Here is a 15,200-nt window from a genome sequence, read left to right on the forward strand (position 1 = left end):
GGGCAGCTCGCTGCACAGCTGGTGCCTAGGATTCCGCTCCCCAGCGCCCATCGGCGACGAATGCACCACGCAAGCTTCGATTGCGCAGCCGCCAGCGCCAGCGCGCCGCCACCCAGCACGCCGCCACCGGTGGCCGCCACGGATCCGCTCTGGCTGGAGATTGTCAAGCGATATGACGCTGCACAGCGGGATGCTGCTGCGGTTATGATGGAGACCAACACAGGCGAGGGGACCACTGATGCATTGCACAATGCATTGAATTGCACGATGCATTAAATGCCTCCAAGCAGCTCCAGCGCGCCGCTGCTGCAGAGGTGGTGCAGGATGCCGGTATCCAATTTGTGCTGCGCGTGGCGGCTCGCCTGCGTGACAAGCCCAAGCCCCCCGCCGCCTGCAGCAGCAGCGGTGAGCTGCCCACACTCTCGCTGAATGCAGGAGGCTCCTCGCTGGCGTGCTCCCCCCCACTCTATGCTGGCTGTTGCCTGGTGCAGGCATAGCAACAGAGTGGCGCAACCCTTTCCTGCCGTACGAGAAGGGTCTCGGGGTGGCTAACATTGGGGGTGGGCCTAATTCTGTTGGGCATGGCAGTTTGCTCCATTACATCCCACCCCACACTGTGCCTCACCGCCCTCTGCAGATAGCCACGTTCTGCTTCTAAATAAGTTCAACATTGTGCCCCGGCACTGCCTGTTGGTCACGTCCGAGTTCCGGCGGCAGGAAGAGCTCCTGGATTTAAAGGATTGGTGGGCGACCTGGCGGGTCATGCAGGTGGGTGGGTGGGTGGGTGGATCTTCTCGCGGGGGCGCCGCAGCGGCAGGGGACAGTTAAGAGATGAGACAGTAGAGTAGCACAGGCCTGCACTGTGGCAATGCGTGCAGAGTATGCCCCATGGCGCTCTTGGGTTTTATAACAGCGGGCCCTCATCAGGTGTGCGGCTGACTGCCTGAATTCAGCAACCTGTGTGGTTACAGCTATGGGCGCCGATGCCTCGCCGCTGTTTGGGACCGGCTGCAGGAGCTAGTCAGCCCCACAAGCACATTCAAATTGTCCCGTTGCCCCTGGACGATTCTGAGCGCAGCAGCAGCAGCAAGGCAGCACGTCCCCCCATCTGGCCGGCAGTAGCAGCAGCCACCAGTGAGGTTGCGCCGGGGTGCCCAGTGGAGCTGCGCAGCCTACCCTTTGCGGGCTTTGCTGCAGCCTTGGATGTTCCTCAGGCGGGCGATGCCGGCGCGTACCTTGCTGGTTGCTACCAGGAGCTGCTCTCCTGTTGCCGGACATTCGTGGAGGGCAAGACGGGGCGGCGTGTTGACGTGCTGGATGGCAGCCTGTCATACAACTTAAGTGGGTGATGCACGTTGTTGCCTGTGCCCTTGGTCACCTCCTGACCATTCATGCATTCACGTATGACGAGCGCTTTGATGTACCTGTGATCTGCTCCAATCTTGCACGCCCTCCACCCCCAGTTCTGACGACGGAGTTCATGCTTCTGGTACCGCGGAGGGCAGAAGGCGACGGTCCCGTCAGGTGCCTGCTTTGCGGGGCTGACTCGGCTATTGTGCAGCTTCACGCAGCCTGCACCCTGCATGGCGGCAATGGCGTCCCTCTGTCGCCCCGCCTGCCATCCACGCTCTGCAGCTGCAACGCGGTTGCCTTTGCTGGCAGCATCTTTGTCAAGAGCCTTGAGGAGCAGCGCTATGTCGAGCAGAGGAAACCACTACACATCCTCAGCGCAGTGGGGTTTGAGTGGTGAGCCTGAAAGTGAACTGGATGTAACATGCTCAAATGCGAAGAGGGAGAGGGCAGCAAAGGAGAACCAATCATTTACTGGGGGAGAAGGGGTAAAATGCAAGTATGTATGAAAGAGCTGCAAAACTGTAGCATGCAGGGCAAGCTGCGGAACAGCAAGGCATGACGTGGTAGCCACCGTGCGCCCCAGCCGGCTAAGGTTGCTGGCCTGCATGGCTGAGATCCCCTCTGCTATTGCTGCGGCTGTGGCTGCCCATGATGGCGCTCAGATGGGCTGAGCTGGCACCTGAAGCGGTGAAACCATTCGGGGCGCCCGTCAGCTGCAGCTGCACCCCATCAGCACGTCCTTTCAGGCGGTCACGGCCAATCACCGGCACCTGCTGCAGAAGCCGGTCCTTGATCGACTTCTGGCGCGCCTGCGGGCAGTCGGCATGCAGGGGTGGGTCAAGTGTACTCGGCGGTACGCCTGTCTTTGCATGATTGGGGCAGGGTCGGGCCTTGCGCGAGGCAGGGCACGCCCAGTGGCGGCAGCGGTGCCGCCATGCATGCCAGGCAAGGACCCTTACCCGCAGCGCAGAACGCATTGCATACCACACGGCACCCGCCATGCTGACCGTCAGCCCTGCAGCGTTCCATGGCTCGAAGATAAAATCGCCAAAGGAAAAGGCGCCCACAATCGTCATGATCGCATTCTTCAAGTTGCCTGCAGGCCAGCAGGTGGGCGACGGTGCAGAATGGCACGATGCCTCCCAACTTGCCCATCCCACAACTGCTCCGCCCGCAGGCCCCGCTGCCCTGCACGCCCCCACCCCACCCCAAAGCCCACCTGCTACCGAAGTCATAAGTGGCTCATTGACACGGGTGCACACAAAGGTGGAGTGGTTGATGGTGAGGCCTAGCGCTGATGAGGCCAGCAGCACCATCTGGAAGGTGCGGTGCCAGAGCATGGGGTAGCCAGCCATGCCGCCAGGCTCCCCTTTGAGCACCACCGCGCACAGCAGCATTGGAAGCGACAGCATTGAGTTGTAGAACAACATGCCAGTGGTGCTGCGTGGCAGTAGTTGGGGATCGGGTTGGGGCCAGGTGGCGGGGGCCAGGTGGCGCGGCAGTGAGCTGAGGTTGCCGGCGCAGCTGCACCGTGGTGCCCAGCATCAAAAGCAGCATCTGCAGTCACTGCACCTGAGACCGTTGGTGCCGGGCGTGTTCTTGACCATGATGAGGTAGAGAGAGGTGAGCAGGTCGTTGCAAAGAACGGCAGCGTAGCCGCGCGGATTGAAGCTCAGGTCGGTGGCTGCCGCTATCAGGGCGCCTGTGCGGCGCAGTGACAGCAGAAGCGTGGTGTCAGTCACCGGCGGACAGGCTGCTGAAGCAAACTGCCGAGCACTAGCAGAGTGGGGCAGCAGCAGCAGCAGCAAGGGGCAGCTGTAGCTCGCCTCCAATCATGATGCCCATGGCGCTGAGCGTGGGCCAGTCGTGCGTCTTCTTCAGCCAGTACCGTTCTAACAAGATGGTGAAAAGCAGCGTGAAGCGACGCAGTGCGATGAACATGGGCACGTTGAGGCCCGCAGTGCCTGCACCGCGTGTGGCAATTTGGGGGTGGCGCGGTGCGCTGTAGGCTGGGTGACAGCAGGGCCGGGTTGCTGGCATGATGTCGAAAAGTCCTGCCACCCCCTGGTCAAGTGTCAATGGCTGCAATGGGCCGCCTGGCCGCCCAGTGTGAGCGAGGCAGCGCTGCGCTGCTGTGCAGGCCGCGGGAAGCGCGACATTTCGAGTCTCACCTATCAGGCCACACACCACGTTCATGACATTGACCATGGCAAGCGGCGCCAGCTGCCTGACCAGCGCAATGTTCAGCTGGGGCCGGGCCACTAGATAGCTGACCGGTGCGATAAAGGCCATCTGCAGCAGTGCTACTGTCAGCGGGTAGTGGAACCCGAAATTGGTGAAGACGGCCTGCAGCCAGCGCGCGCAACGAGGTGGAACATCGCTATCGGCATGCCAAGCACGAGCAGTTACAGCGCGGTCCTCTGCGCACAGGCAACAACTGCCTTGGATGAGCAGCAGTTCCCGCAGGCAGGTCTGGAAGGCCCTTCGCCGTGATACAGCCGCAATGGCGGCGGCGACCGGCAGCACCGGCGGCCGTTTGACTGTGGCAGGTTTGCTGGACCTTTGGCGGCGCTCAGTCATACGCGCCACGGCTGCGTAGCTGTGAGAAGCAGCGCTGACTTGCCTTAGTGGTGTATTGAACCAACATGGAGCTTGACATGAAGTAGAGGACTGCTAGTAGCCGCGTGAGCGGCGGATGCTCCACCGGCTGCCCGTCCGCCATCCTGCTGCTCCTTCGCTGCCCCCGGTTGCTTGTTGGCAACTGTCCAACACAGCCCCTTCTTCAAATCAGACCTGGTGGTTGCCTGGCGGGGGCCAGACGCTTCTTTTGATCGTGCTAGATGAGCAATGTGGGTCTGTCCTGCGTGGCACACGTCACCCTCGCTCTCCAGACCTGCTCTAAAGAGCTCTTCTTCTGGACTGGCACCAGCTGTTAACCACTGGGAGCCTGCCCGATCCGAATGCTGCTGTGTGCAGTCCCGTCCTGGTGGTGATGCCGGTGCTGCTTGGTGTTCTGGTTGGCTTGCTCTGGGGCTCCACCAACGCATTCATTGCCAAGGGAGTGAGGATCGCTGCAGCGCGACCTACCAAGCGCTGCACAGGTGGGGAGCCACGCTGCCGCCATCGCGGGCCGCCACCGCCTCTCGCTGGCATATAGTCCGTGGGCTCCCACAGCTGCTACTGTTGGTCACTCTCCCTACCGCACACTTCTCTGCTCTCTGCTAAAACCCACCACGCTCTCGCAGGCCTTGCCCCGCTAGACACACTGTTGCACCACCTTCTCACGCCGACCTTCGTGGTGCCGCAAGCCCTCAACCTTTGCGCCAGCGTGCTGTTTGCAGCAACGCTGGGCAGCAGCAACGTCAGCATCACCGCGCCTGTCGCCAACGGTGCGTACAGATAGCAAATGCATGTTGTGCTGCGCATGAATGTCCCAGCAATTGTTGAAGATTGACGAGCCGTTCGCCCGCCCGACGCCCAGCAGGCGTGAGCCTGGCGACCAACGCCGCATTTGACCACCTGCTGGGCGATCGGCTGAGCCGCCCCAGCAGCGGCATCGCAGGCCTGCTGCTGGTGTTTGTCGGCATCCTGCTGTGCACGCTTGCTCAGCAGCAGCAGCGGCAGGAGTAGGGCCAGCATGGCGGACCAGCAGCAGCAGCCCTTTCCGCTGGGTGCTGTCATCCAGGATCAGGACATGGGCACCCTCCCTGCTCCAGTGCCACAGCCATCTAGTGCGAGCAGCGGGGCCAGAGGCCGGGCTGCCATGGCAGACCTGGAGGAGGCGCTGGGGCTGGCGGCTGCTTATTTTGGCGGCGATGCTACGGCGCTGCAATGGGCGGCGGCACCTGACAGCAACAGTCCTCCTGCCTCTCCTGTGGGCATGCTGCCAGCGGATGACCCTTATGACCAGCATCACCTGGCGCGTGACTTGAGTCTGCGGGGAAGCTGGCATGAGGAACAGGACCCGCTACCACAGCTGTCTAGTGGCCAGGAGGAGGGGCCGCTGTTTGGGCTGGATGCAGAGGATGCTGGCCTGCTTGGATCCAGCCTGAGCACTGGTTGGGATGCCGCTCCTGCTGCCGCCCCTGGCGCCAGCCAGTGCGGCATGTTAGCCGCCGAAGTGGCGCAGGGCATGCTCGGGCTGCAGCTGGACGACATTGATGTAGAATCGCAGGATGTGCTGGCTCCAGGTGCGTTTCGTGGTCGTAGACGTACGAGATGGGGCGGGCGCTGCGGCGCTGGTGTGGCCGATGGCGTTTCACGTTTTGCAGCTGGCTGAGCACAATGGCCAATATCCCATCAGGTGCTCTGTGGCTGCTGCTGCAGGTGCTGGGCCGCTGTCCCTGGAAGCAGCGCTGGCTCAGGGTGGAGCTCTGGTGCCTGAATTTGCGCCGCCGCCCATCTTGTCCACGCCCACCGACCTCTTGGCAGCCGAGACAGATCCAGTGGGCGCCCTGGAGGCAGCCATTCAAGCTGACAAGCCCAAGTGAGTGTGTTAGGCAGCATGCACATGGCAGCCAAGCGATACCTGCCCTCCGCCTCAGCAACGCTTGGACTGCGGTTTGGCAGCAGCGGTTTGGCACGGCCAAAAGCCACGAGTCGTTCTGCTGCTCCCTCTCTACCGCAGGTTCAAGCCCAGCCCGGAGTGGGTGAAAATGATGGAAGCAGTGAAGGACGAGCTGGAGGATGTAGCGCAGCAAGGGAAGCCTGCGCTGTTGGAGAGGCCTGCGCTGCTGGAGACGCTTGCTGAGACGTTAGAGGCGGGTGGCCATGGTGCAGCCAGCGCCTGGCAGGTTGACATGGAGGCAGATGTTCGAGACCTGGGCATCAGCGGCGCTGGGCATGATGCCGCTTCTGACATGCAAGCTATGCCGGCGTTTGGGCTATCGCCGCAGCAGGAGCAGCAGCCACGGGATGAGGACATGGTGGGCGGAAAGGATCGCGCCGATGCAGCTTGTGCAGGTGACTGCAGCCTCTGATTGCCTTTGCTGTTAGCATGTTTGCTTTTCTTTCCCAACCTGAGCTTTCAACATTATTTGCCTGCTCATATGCCCACTTGGCGAGGCTGGGTTAATGTGCCGATCTGTGATGCACCAATGGGACATTAGTTTCCTTGCGGAAAGATTTGTCAGCTGGGTTTTTGGCGGCAAAGGTCACTGGCCCTGCTTGCATCAAACGTAGCTGTGCATCAAGTGTAGCTGTGCTATCGTGCATCGCACTCCTCTCAGCTGAGTGGCCGCTCTTGCTGCTGCTGATGCCGCCTCCAGGAACGGCAGCTGCTGCCGTCGCTGAAGAGCTTCCAGCACTACCCCCGCCACTGCCACCCAGTGCAACCAACCTGGAGCACGAGCGCCAGCGCGCATTTGCCTTGCTGCAGCCCATCTGCTCGCTGCTGCTGTTGCAGCGTTCTGACTCACATCACTTGTCTGAGCTGCTCTCTGGTGAGCAGCCATGGGATGACACGTTACGTTGAGCCGCGCCCGCATCTTCGCACCACGGCGGCCCCGCGTCTCAGCTGACGCACAGCTTGCCTCCTCTTGCGCAGCGCTGAAAGCGGTGCTGCAGGAGGTCTCCCAGCGAGGGCTGCAGGAGTGCCTGGACTACGTTCTGTTTCCCTTGTTCATGATGCTGGAAGCTGTGGCTGCTACCCGCCAGAATGCCCATCAGCAGCAGCCACGTGTCGGAGCATCGGGAGAAGCAACACAGATCGCATTGCCCGCCATGGCATCCGACCGTGCCGCAGAGGCAGCGCTGGGCTGCATGCTGTGTTTGTTGCGCCGCTGCAGCTGCCAGTCTGGCGAGAGCCTGCTGGGCCTGCTGCGCCGGCTGGCCAACATCCTGGAGCTGACGGCAGGCTTGGCATCAGAGGAAATTAGGCATCAGGTGCGGCCATGCAACAGACATTGAGCCTGTTTAGAGCTTTGCACAATAACTCGTTTGGGGGGGGGGCTGGCTGGGTGTGTTCTTTGCCTTCGGCGAGCAGGAAATGTGGATTGGTGCCCTGTATGAGAGGCAAGCATAGACTGCCACAAAAGCTTCTTCTCCCACAACCACTTGCCTTCCTTCCAAATGCAGGCGCTGCTTTGCGTTTATGCAGTGGCGGAAGGCATGGTACAGCGGCAGGCACCACTGGGGGTGCGTGAAGCACTATTGGAGGAGCCGGCAGCACCACTACTAGGTTACCTGTTGTCACTAACGTTGCGGGTAAGGTTCAATTGCCAATGCCACCTACGTGCCCAGCTGTCCTGCCTCTCATTGCGCGCATGGCTTTGAGCCTGCCTCACAATTCTATTGTCGCCCCTCCCTTGCTGCGGCAGATTGCTGAGACCGAGATACAGAGTGGCAGTAGCGGCAGTGGCACCATCCGTGATACAGCATTACAGGCCCTGCAGCAGCTGCTGACAGCAGTGGTCCACCCTGCGCAGCTGCAGATTGCAACCGCTACGGAGGCGCACCAGGCAGCAGCAGATGCGCTGGCCTTTTTTCTGCCCGGCATCGCCGTGGGGCTGTGCAAGGTGCTCTTATCAGCAGGAACCAGCAGCAGCAGCGTTGGCAGGGTCGGGGCACCGTCACGACCAGCAGCCAGCAGCGCCGCGGCCGTGGCCGCAATGCAAGCACTTGTCACCCTGCTGGTGGCCTGCTTGGGCGACACCGTAGTGCAATCTGCACTGCATGGGACTGGAGATAGCGCGGTTGCCAGCAGCATTGACGGCAGAAGCTGGCAGCATGTCGACAAGCCACACGCTTTCCCGAAATCTGGCAACAGCAGCAACGAGTTGCTGCAGCAGGCAATGCAGCAGCTGCAAATGCTGTCTCAACAGTCGAAGGGCATCAGCAGTAGCGGCTTCAGCAGCAGCAGGGTATCTACGGGCACAGGACGAGCCATACCTGAGCCGCAGCAGCAGCAGGGACGCATGCGCGTGAACAGGAACGCCGACTGGGTGCATGACAGTGCCTGTCGGCTGCATGAGTTGCTTTCCACAACGCTCCCACCGCTGCGGACACATCAGCGACCTACAGTCAGAGAAGCCCTTGCCCAAGGTGGGTGGGGTGCGGTGTGGGGTGGGTGGCGTTGGTGGTTGGGGTGGAGTGGGCTGGGTGTAGAGGCCCACCGGGCCCCCGCGGGCAAAGAATGCGGCGCCGCAGCTGGCTGGCTTCAAACAAGCTAGTGAGTTTGTGCGTCCTGCTCTTCTCATCTCGCACGCTGCATAACTATTGTATCCTGCAGGCTGCTGCCGGCTGCTGGACTGCTGCAGCAGCGCGTTACAGCCACAGACGAAAGAGAATATGTTGCAGCTCCTGCTGTCCGTAGCGCAGGACGAGTGGCACGATGTTGCTGCCCCCGCTCGTATTTGGCTGGAGAGGCAAGCCGCTGTGGCGGCATCTAGTAGTGCTGACCTGTCCACAGCAGCTGAAGCAGCAACCAGCAGTGCCTTTGCTGCCACAGCCGAATGTCTGCTGCTACGGCTGATTGATCAACTGCCTACCGCCCTTCGCTCCGGGGACGTGCCAGCCAGGCAGCACGCCCAACAACTGACGAGCGCTATCCAGGCAAGTTGGTGCTTCCTGGCAGGTGCAAGCCTTTCCCTGCGCTGCCACGCTCACATGTACTCTGCTCATCACAGCAGAGTGGCGTAATTCTCCCTCTGGGGGGTCATACCCCCTTTGCTTTTTCTTATTGGGAACAGAGCTGCTTCCCAAACATTTGCATGCAGGTGTGCAGCCCCGCCTGGTTTGCCGCTAGCGTGGTGCACCACCCGCTTCGCTTGCACAAGCTGGTGTCGGCCTTTCTGGAGGCCTTTGCTTTCGATGCCTCTGTGGCAGGCATGCTTCTGTATGCCGCAGCCGCACCCAGTGGTAGTGCCGCTAGCTATGCGCCTGGCTCACGAGCCGAGCAAGCAACAGCAGACAAGGGTGGCAGCGGAACATCAGCCGTCGCAGAGCAGCTACAGCATGGTGCTGGACGGCAGCTGACGGCGGATAGCACCCATGGATCGATGGTGCTGCTGCCACGCATGCCATTGGGCTTGGTGCTTATCACCACGACAGCCACCTATGAAGCCGTGGCAGCAGCCCTGCGTGCTGCGGCTGCTCTGGCAGCCGCGGCAGATGCTACTCCTGGCAGCAGCGGGACAGCGCTGCGTGGTCTGTTTGACAGCTGCTTGGACAGCCTGAGGCAGGCACTTGCTGCTGCTGCTGCCAGTGGCAACGCGCAGCGATGCGACCAAGGGCATAAGGGCAGCCTGCTGCCATCGCGAGACAGGTCAAATGATGCGCAGGAGCGCCCGGACGAGCTGGCTGGCTTGCAGCAGACACCATGGCAGTTGCGGGCCGCCTCGGTGGCCGCGGTGCTGGCTGAGCTGCTGCTGGGCGCCTCACCGGCATGGCGGCCGAGCTGGCATCTGCCTGCCAATGTCAGCGACACCAGCAGCACCACCGAGCTGGAGGTGCTTGCAGCATTGACAGTGCAGGAGCTGGTGCAGGATGGCATTTGGTCCCTGCCCACAGCAGGGAATGTGAGGTCACAGACGGAGGCAGCCGCTTCCCATAGCAAGCAGCTACTGCTTCAGGCCAATGACAGCAGCGCCCCCCAGGAACAGCAGGCGACAACGCAAACGCGGGGCTGCAATGCACTCCTCGTCAAGGCAGCCTTGGAGTGTTGTGGCACTGCTGCCAGGGCCCTGGGCCTCCGCTTTGCACAGAATGGCCGGCTCCTTCGCGCCACGCTGCTGCCAATGTTGGAGAAGCTGGGTGAGTTTCAGCAGTTGCCTGGCAACTTTGTGTCACATCCATAATCCATATGCTTGCATTGCATTTGCGATGACATACTGCTTATGCCCTGCTCGCTGTTGTCACTACGTGCCATGCAGCCGACAGCACGCAAGTGGTCGCCTCCGCAGCCTCAGCTGCAGTTGGCAGCGTATGTTGGTGTTGCGGATTTGGCGGCAACTTGCGTCACCTGGTGGCTGCCAATGCTGACTACGTGGTTGATGGCTGCTGCGCGCAGCTGAGGCAGGTGCGAGCATCAGCCCCCTGCAACTATGAATCTGCCTGTACTGGAATAAGCTCTCTGTTTGGCCCTGTTGTTCCTGGCTTTTAAATAAGGTCGTTGAAAACACCACATGGGGCTGCCTTATTCTACTGCAGCTGGACGTGCACCCCCGCGCGCCCCAGCTGTTTCAGGCACTGCTGCAGCAGGCAGGAGCTGCGCCGCAGCTCTTGCCACTGCTTGCAGAGCCGGCTCGCAACGCTGTGCAAGTAAGCCTGCACGATGCTGGGTGGAAGGCGGCCGCTTTGAGTCTGGGGCTGTGCTGCCCAGCTCTTTGTTGCTGCCCGTCCCACCCTGACCTCTGTAGGGCCTGGGCATCTTGGCGCGTCGCCATCAGCAGCAGCATGTGCTGGCCTTCCTTCATGTGTTGCTATCTGTGGCAAACGCGGCGGAGGCCGTGGCTCACCAGGCTTTGGAAGAGATGCGGCAGGTGGCACAGCAGGTGCAGCAGCGATGGGACGAGCGCGAGCGAGAGCAGGAGGAGGCAGCAGCTGCGGCGGCAGCTGTAGGTGGTAACAGGTTTGGTGCTGCCAGCCAGGAGGAGATTTGCCGCTACTTTCAGCGCCGGCTCGAGCAACAAGACAGGGAGGGGCATCCACTGGAAGCCATGGAGCGAGGTGTGGCCCCTTGTGGCAATGCAATGGCAGTGGCAACCTCTACCCTGACATGAGCCATATCGGCACTGCAGCTGATGCACTTTATGAGCCTCTGTTTATGATGCAGATGAGGAGGCGGCGAAACTTGGGATGAGCTGCGCCGAGCGGGAGCACATATCATTGCTGCGTCGCCACCTGCATGCCGCTGGTGGCCTGGCGCAGGTGGTGGCGGACGCCGTATCTCCATTGGCAGTGGCACAGTCCTTACAGGTGGGGAAGCCCCGCGCTGGCATAGGGCAGTTGACCTGTTGTGGGCTGTTGTCACCCCGCCTACATGTCCCCACGGACAGATGAACTTGCAGCTGACAGCTTTCTCACAGCTGGTTCTTGCCTCCCGGGAGCTGCCTTGCTCACGTCAGAACCTGCCTGGCTGTTTTCACTGCAGGTTGCAGTACAGTCATTTTGCGTGTGCATCCACGCACTGCGGGGGCTCGCGGCAGTCACAGAAGCGGTGGAGCTTGATACAAACAAGGTCAGGGCTGGCCCATCGTCAAGCTTTGCGCTCCCAATGCTTGCACTTAACCCACATGGCCGCCACTGTCCATTTACTTTTCAAGAGCGGAGCCTCAACTTGCAACATCTTGCCCTGCCATCAGATCCAGCTGCTGGTCAGCAAGGGAGACAACCTTGTCACCCCTCACCCCAACACACCACGCCTGCTTCCCAGTGTGCACCTGGCTTGGACTCCGCTCATAGGAGCATTGCAGGTCCGTTGGTTGCCTGCCAACTCTGCTCGTTTCATAGCTACATCATCATAATCTACTTCCCCTGCCCTGTCTACTGCACCAGGATTGGCGCATCTCGGTAGTCGAGGCGGCACTGGAATTCCTTAGTGATTGCACGTGCCTCGCAGGTGGGCTGTTTGGCATGCAATTACTTGATATGTGTGCATCATGGTGCTGGGAAGGCCAGACATCTGATATGCGGGCGGCTGCGGCTGTCTGATGGGCGATTCAGGCCCTCCTTCGTGGATAAATCACGCCCCTTTGGCAATATGCAGGTTCATTCCTCCGCAAACGTTTCTCGCAGGATGCGCTTCCTGTGCTGCAGCGACTCTTGCGGGAGGGCCCTGCCCGCCGGAACCTGATTGCCCCAGGCAAGTCCTCCCAAGGAATGATATTGCATTTGGCATCATGCTTGCTTGTGAAACAGCTGCCACCCTTTGGACTTGCATGTGATGTTGTTGCAGGCCAGGATGATGTCACCTCTCCGGCCACAGTACAACGAGCACAGCTGCAGGCTTTGAGGTTTGTAAACAGGAGGCCATTGGCCTACAGCAATCCGGCGTGTCAAGCTGCTGGGAGTCGAGTCAAGCTTGAGGTGTTCCCAACGTTGCTTGAGGCGTGCCCAATCCGTTGCAGGTGCCTGGACAAGATTGCAAGCTGCGATGTTCACCTGGCTATTGCTGGTGTCAGCAGCAGTGCCCGCGAAGCTTTGCTACCATCGGCGCAGGCGCTGCTGGCAGCTGTGGGCGACATGATGGGTGCCTGCCAGCCGCCGCCAGTGCTGGAGCAGGCCACACTTGTGAGTTGCTTCCTTGCTTGTATTTTTCGTCAGTGGTTCCAGTGCCCGTGCACTTAAAATGCCCTGGAACCACCAACAGCGATGCGTACCCCTCTCTTTTTGCAGACGTATTTGTCTCTAGCCAAAATTGACCCTGACGCAGCATGGTGTCAGCTCAGCACAGCTCTTGACTCCCGTCCATCAACGGCGGCTGCAACTCACCCGGCAGATGTACCTGTTGGGATTCTGCTCAAAAGCAGTAGGCAACAGCTGACCTTCCCTGACAGACAACAGATTGCGCTGCCACCAGCTGGGACTGTCACGCCCTTGGGGCTGAGAGAGTGCAAGACAGGCAAGCTGGAGGCGATGATTCGACAGGTGGAGCAACTGCAACCTAAGTGGCACACTTATGTGAATTTCTAACCAACCTTTTAGTCGGAAGGCATCATTGTAACACATGTTACCAACCGTGGCACCGCTCGTCGACTTGACTTACAGAGCGGATTCGGAGCCGGCGAGGTTCATTCCAGCGGCGTAATTCTTTTTCCAGGATATGCTCTTACACATTGGTTGTGGGGACACCAATGCAGCGTGGAAACGGCCCAAAGGCCCTAAAAGTGATACCAGATTCGGGCAAAGGTAACACACGCGGCGCAGCAGGCAGCGGGCGGTACGGTGTCCCCGCCACCGCCCGACATCGAGCTGGACAGCGACATCACTGGGCTGATATGGTTGCACTGAAGAGGTTATGTCCTAGCAGTGCCAGCCTGGGCCGTTGCAAGCGGTGCTAATCAAGGCTGGCGGGGATACACTTACTGTTGATAGTGGGGCGGTGTATCCCGCGTGGTTGTTCACGTGGTGCTGGTCTGGTGACTCTGTGGGGCTGTGTGTGTTACACACAGCTATTAGTGTCGACAATGGGAACGTCTACACAATCTCCGCTAGTCACACACCACCATGTCCCTAGCGGCGCACGCGCGCCGCCCTCGAAGAAAGCGGCTCCGCCGCCTCTGTCGCCGCCGGGCCCTGCCCTGCCGTCTGCCGTCTCGTCGCCCAAACTGTCTGCTGTCCCCGGAACACTGGCTGCCGCTCTCCCTGCGGCGTACTCGCTGCCGCCCTGCGGCGGCCATGTGGTTGCTGCGCCGCCAAGCGAGCGGCGCACAGCCACCCCGAGCCAACCTCTAATCTCTGCCGCCGGCCTAATCCTGCCGGCCGACGGCACAGCCCCTGCGCCTGCGCTGCAGCCAGCCGCCCCAGCTGCGCGCCGACCTTGGATACTGCGCCGACCTTGGATACCTTTTGGATGGTCAAAATCGTACCCAGGTGACCCTAACTTTTTCCCATTTGCCATGACCTTCGCATCGAACGGGAACGCTATTTGCCAAAGGCCATCCAGGCCCCCACCCATGAACGCACCTGCCTCTTGTGTGCTTCTCCCGCCATTGAAGACGAGACCCATATGGTTTTCCACTGCCCCATTTACGACCATCTGCGCTTTGAGTACGCAGATCTCTTCCCCCCTGATTTGCCCACGTCCATCCCATGCTTTTTGTCCCAAGACCAGAATAGAGTTGCTTCATTTATCAATGACTGCCATGTTTCACGCCGCCACAATGCGTGTATGAGCCTCGCTGGCTCCGAATCCGCTCTGTAAGTCAAGTCAAGTCAAGCTGGGTGTTACTGGGAGGTGCTGCTGTTGGCTGATGTTGCTGGCTGCTACTGGCTGCTGCTGGCTGCTGCTCTCGGGCTCCGGCTTGGTCAGCGCCGGCTCCAGGGACTGGCGAAGGTAAGCTGCTGCTGCGCGCTCCACCACGGTCTTCTCATCCAGCTCCGTCAGCCACACGATCGTTCCGCTGTCCGTGGGTGCCGACAGCAGAAACTGCTGCCAGCGCCGGCACCAGCAGGGCGAGCCGGCGGCGAGATCGGTCCCCTCGCGCATCAGCGCCAGGGTGTCCTCAAACGCCCAGGCCAGGACCCGGTCCGGCTCGGCCATGCTGGCTTGCAGGCGATTCCAGAAGCGCACCAGCTGCTGCACCCAGAACAGGTGCAGCGGCTGACGGCCCAGCTCCGCCAGTGCCACCGCTGAGGACACTTGTCGTGGGAGCCCTTGGATCCGCCTGCAGAACCAGCGGTGCACACGTTCTACTGAGGAGCAGTCTGCCCTATTCAGCATGTCAACCCCCCACACCTCGCAGCCATACGACAGCACGGGCTTGACAAACACATCAAACAGCATGCTCTGCTGTTCCACCAGGCTGACTCCCAGCTCCCAGGCTCGGCGGCGAGGGTTTTTCATGGGTCAAAATTGTACCCAGGTGACCCTCACTTTTTCACTGAAAATCGTACCCGCATGACGTCACATGACTCACATTTTGGTGGTGGTCTGGGAACGCCCTCTTTGATGGGCTCTGGGGGTTTTTGACCCTGCTGATTCCGATTCTGCACTTCAAATTACCCCCAGGGCCCTCCCCGTGCCCGAAAACGGCCACCTGGCAGCAGGCGCGTGGCGGCGCCGCCGCTCCCGCCCGCACCGCTGCCCTCGCCTGCTGCCACCTCTCACCCATGCCTCTCCTGACCCTCCCGCTTGGCCTTCCCCGTCATTACACATCCCTTGGAGTGCCACAGCAGCGATGGAGCCA

The 15,200-nt window shown here is 60.8% G+C and overlaps 5 protein-coding genes across 5 annotated transcripts; 3 read left to right on the forward strand and 2 right to left on the reverse strand.

Moving 5' to 3' along the window:
* Positions 1–60: 60 nt before the first annotated feature.
* On the forward strand, positions 61–1,750 carry CHLNCDRAFT_138409 (hypothetical protein; the record flags this gene model as incomplete). Its single annotated transcript, XM_005844822.1, has 6 exons — positions 61–162; positions 291–405; positions 492–560; positions 1,120–1,341; positions 1,464–1,524; positions 1,636–1,750. 6 exons carry the CDS (start codon positions 61–63, stop codon positions 1,748–1,750), a joined length of 684 nt encoding a protein of 227 aa, XP_005844884.1.
* Positions 1,751–1,940: 190 nt separating this feature from the next.
* On the reverse strand, positions 1,941–3,056 carry CHLNCDRAFT_26480 (hypothetical protein; the record flags this gene model as incomplete). The annotated part of the gene is made up of 3 exons (XM_005844927.1): positions 1,941–2,449; positions 2,573–2,793; positions 2,926–3,056. Coding segments are annotated over 3 exons (861 nt in total), but the record flags the coding sequence as incomplete, so codon positions are not given.
* A 1,289-nt stretch (positions 3,057–4,345) lies between these two features.
* Positions 4,346–4,983, forward strand: CHLNCDRAFT_138411 (hypothetical protein; the record flags this gene model as incomplete). Its single annotated transcript, XM_005844823.1, has 3 exons — positions 4,346–4,361; positions 4,599–4,742; positions 4,838–4,983. The coding sequence occupies 3 exons, from the start codon at positions 4,346–4,348 to the stop codon at positions 4,981–4,983; spliced, it is 306 nt and encodes a 101-aa protein (XP_005844885.1).
* Positions 4,984–4,990: 7 nt separating this feature from the next.
* Positions 4,991–13,029, forward strand: CHLNCDRAFT_58757 (hypothetical protein; the record flags this gene model as incomplete). The annotated part of the gene is made up of 14 exons (XM_005844824.1): positions 4,991–5,543; positions 5,680–5,839; positions 5,981–6,315; positions 7,097–7,236; positions 7,429–7,557; positions 7,671–7,868; positions 9,069–9,210; positions 10,224–10,369; positions 10,501–10,611; positions 10,710–10,844; positions 11,221–11,268; positions 11,444–11,530; positions 11,848–11,911; positions 12,688–13,029. 14 exons carry the CDS (start codon positions 4,991–4,993, stop codon positions 12,711–12,713), a joined length of 2,274 nt encoding a protein of 757 aa, XP_005844886.1. The 3' UTR covers positions 12,714–13,029.
* Positions 13,030–14,221: 1,192 nt separating this feature from the next.
* CHLNCDRAFT_138413 (hypothetical protein) lies at positions 14,222–14,857 on the reverse strand (the record flags this gene model as incomplete). The annotated part of the gene is made up of 1 exon (XM_005844928.1): positions 14,222–14,857. One exon carries the CDS (start codon positions 14,855–14,857, stop codon positions 14,222–14,224), a length of 636 nt encoding a protein of 211 aa, XP_005844990.1.
* Positions 14,858–15,200: the final 343 nt, after the last annotated feature.

Source organism: Chlorella variabilis (genome assembly GCF_000147415.1).
Source record: "Chlorella variabilis unplaced genomic scaffold CHLNCscaffold_20, whole genome shotgun sequence".
Lineage (NCBI taxonomy): Eukaryota > Viridiplantae > Chlorophyta > Trebouxiophyceae > Chlorellales > Chlorellaceae > Chlorella > Chlorella variabilis.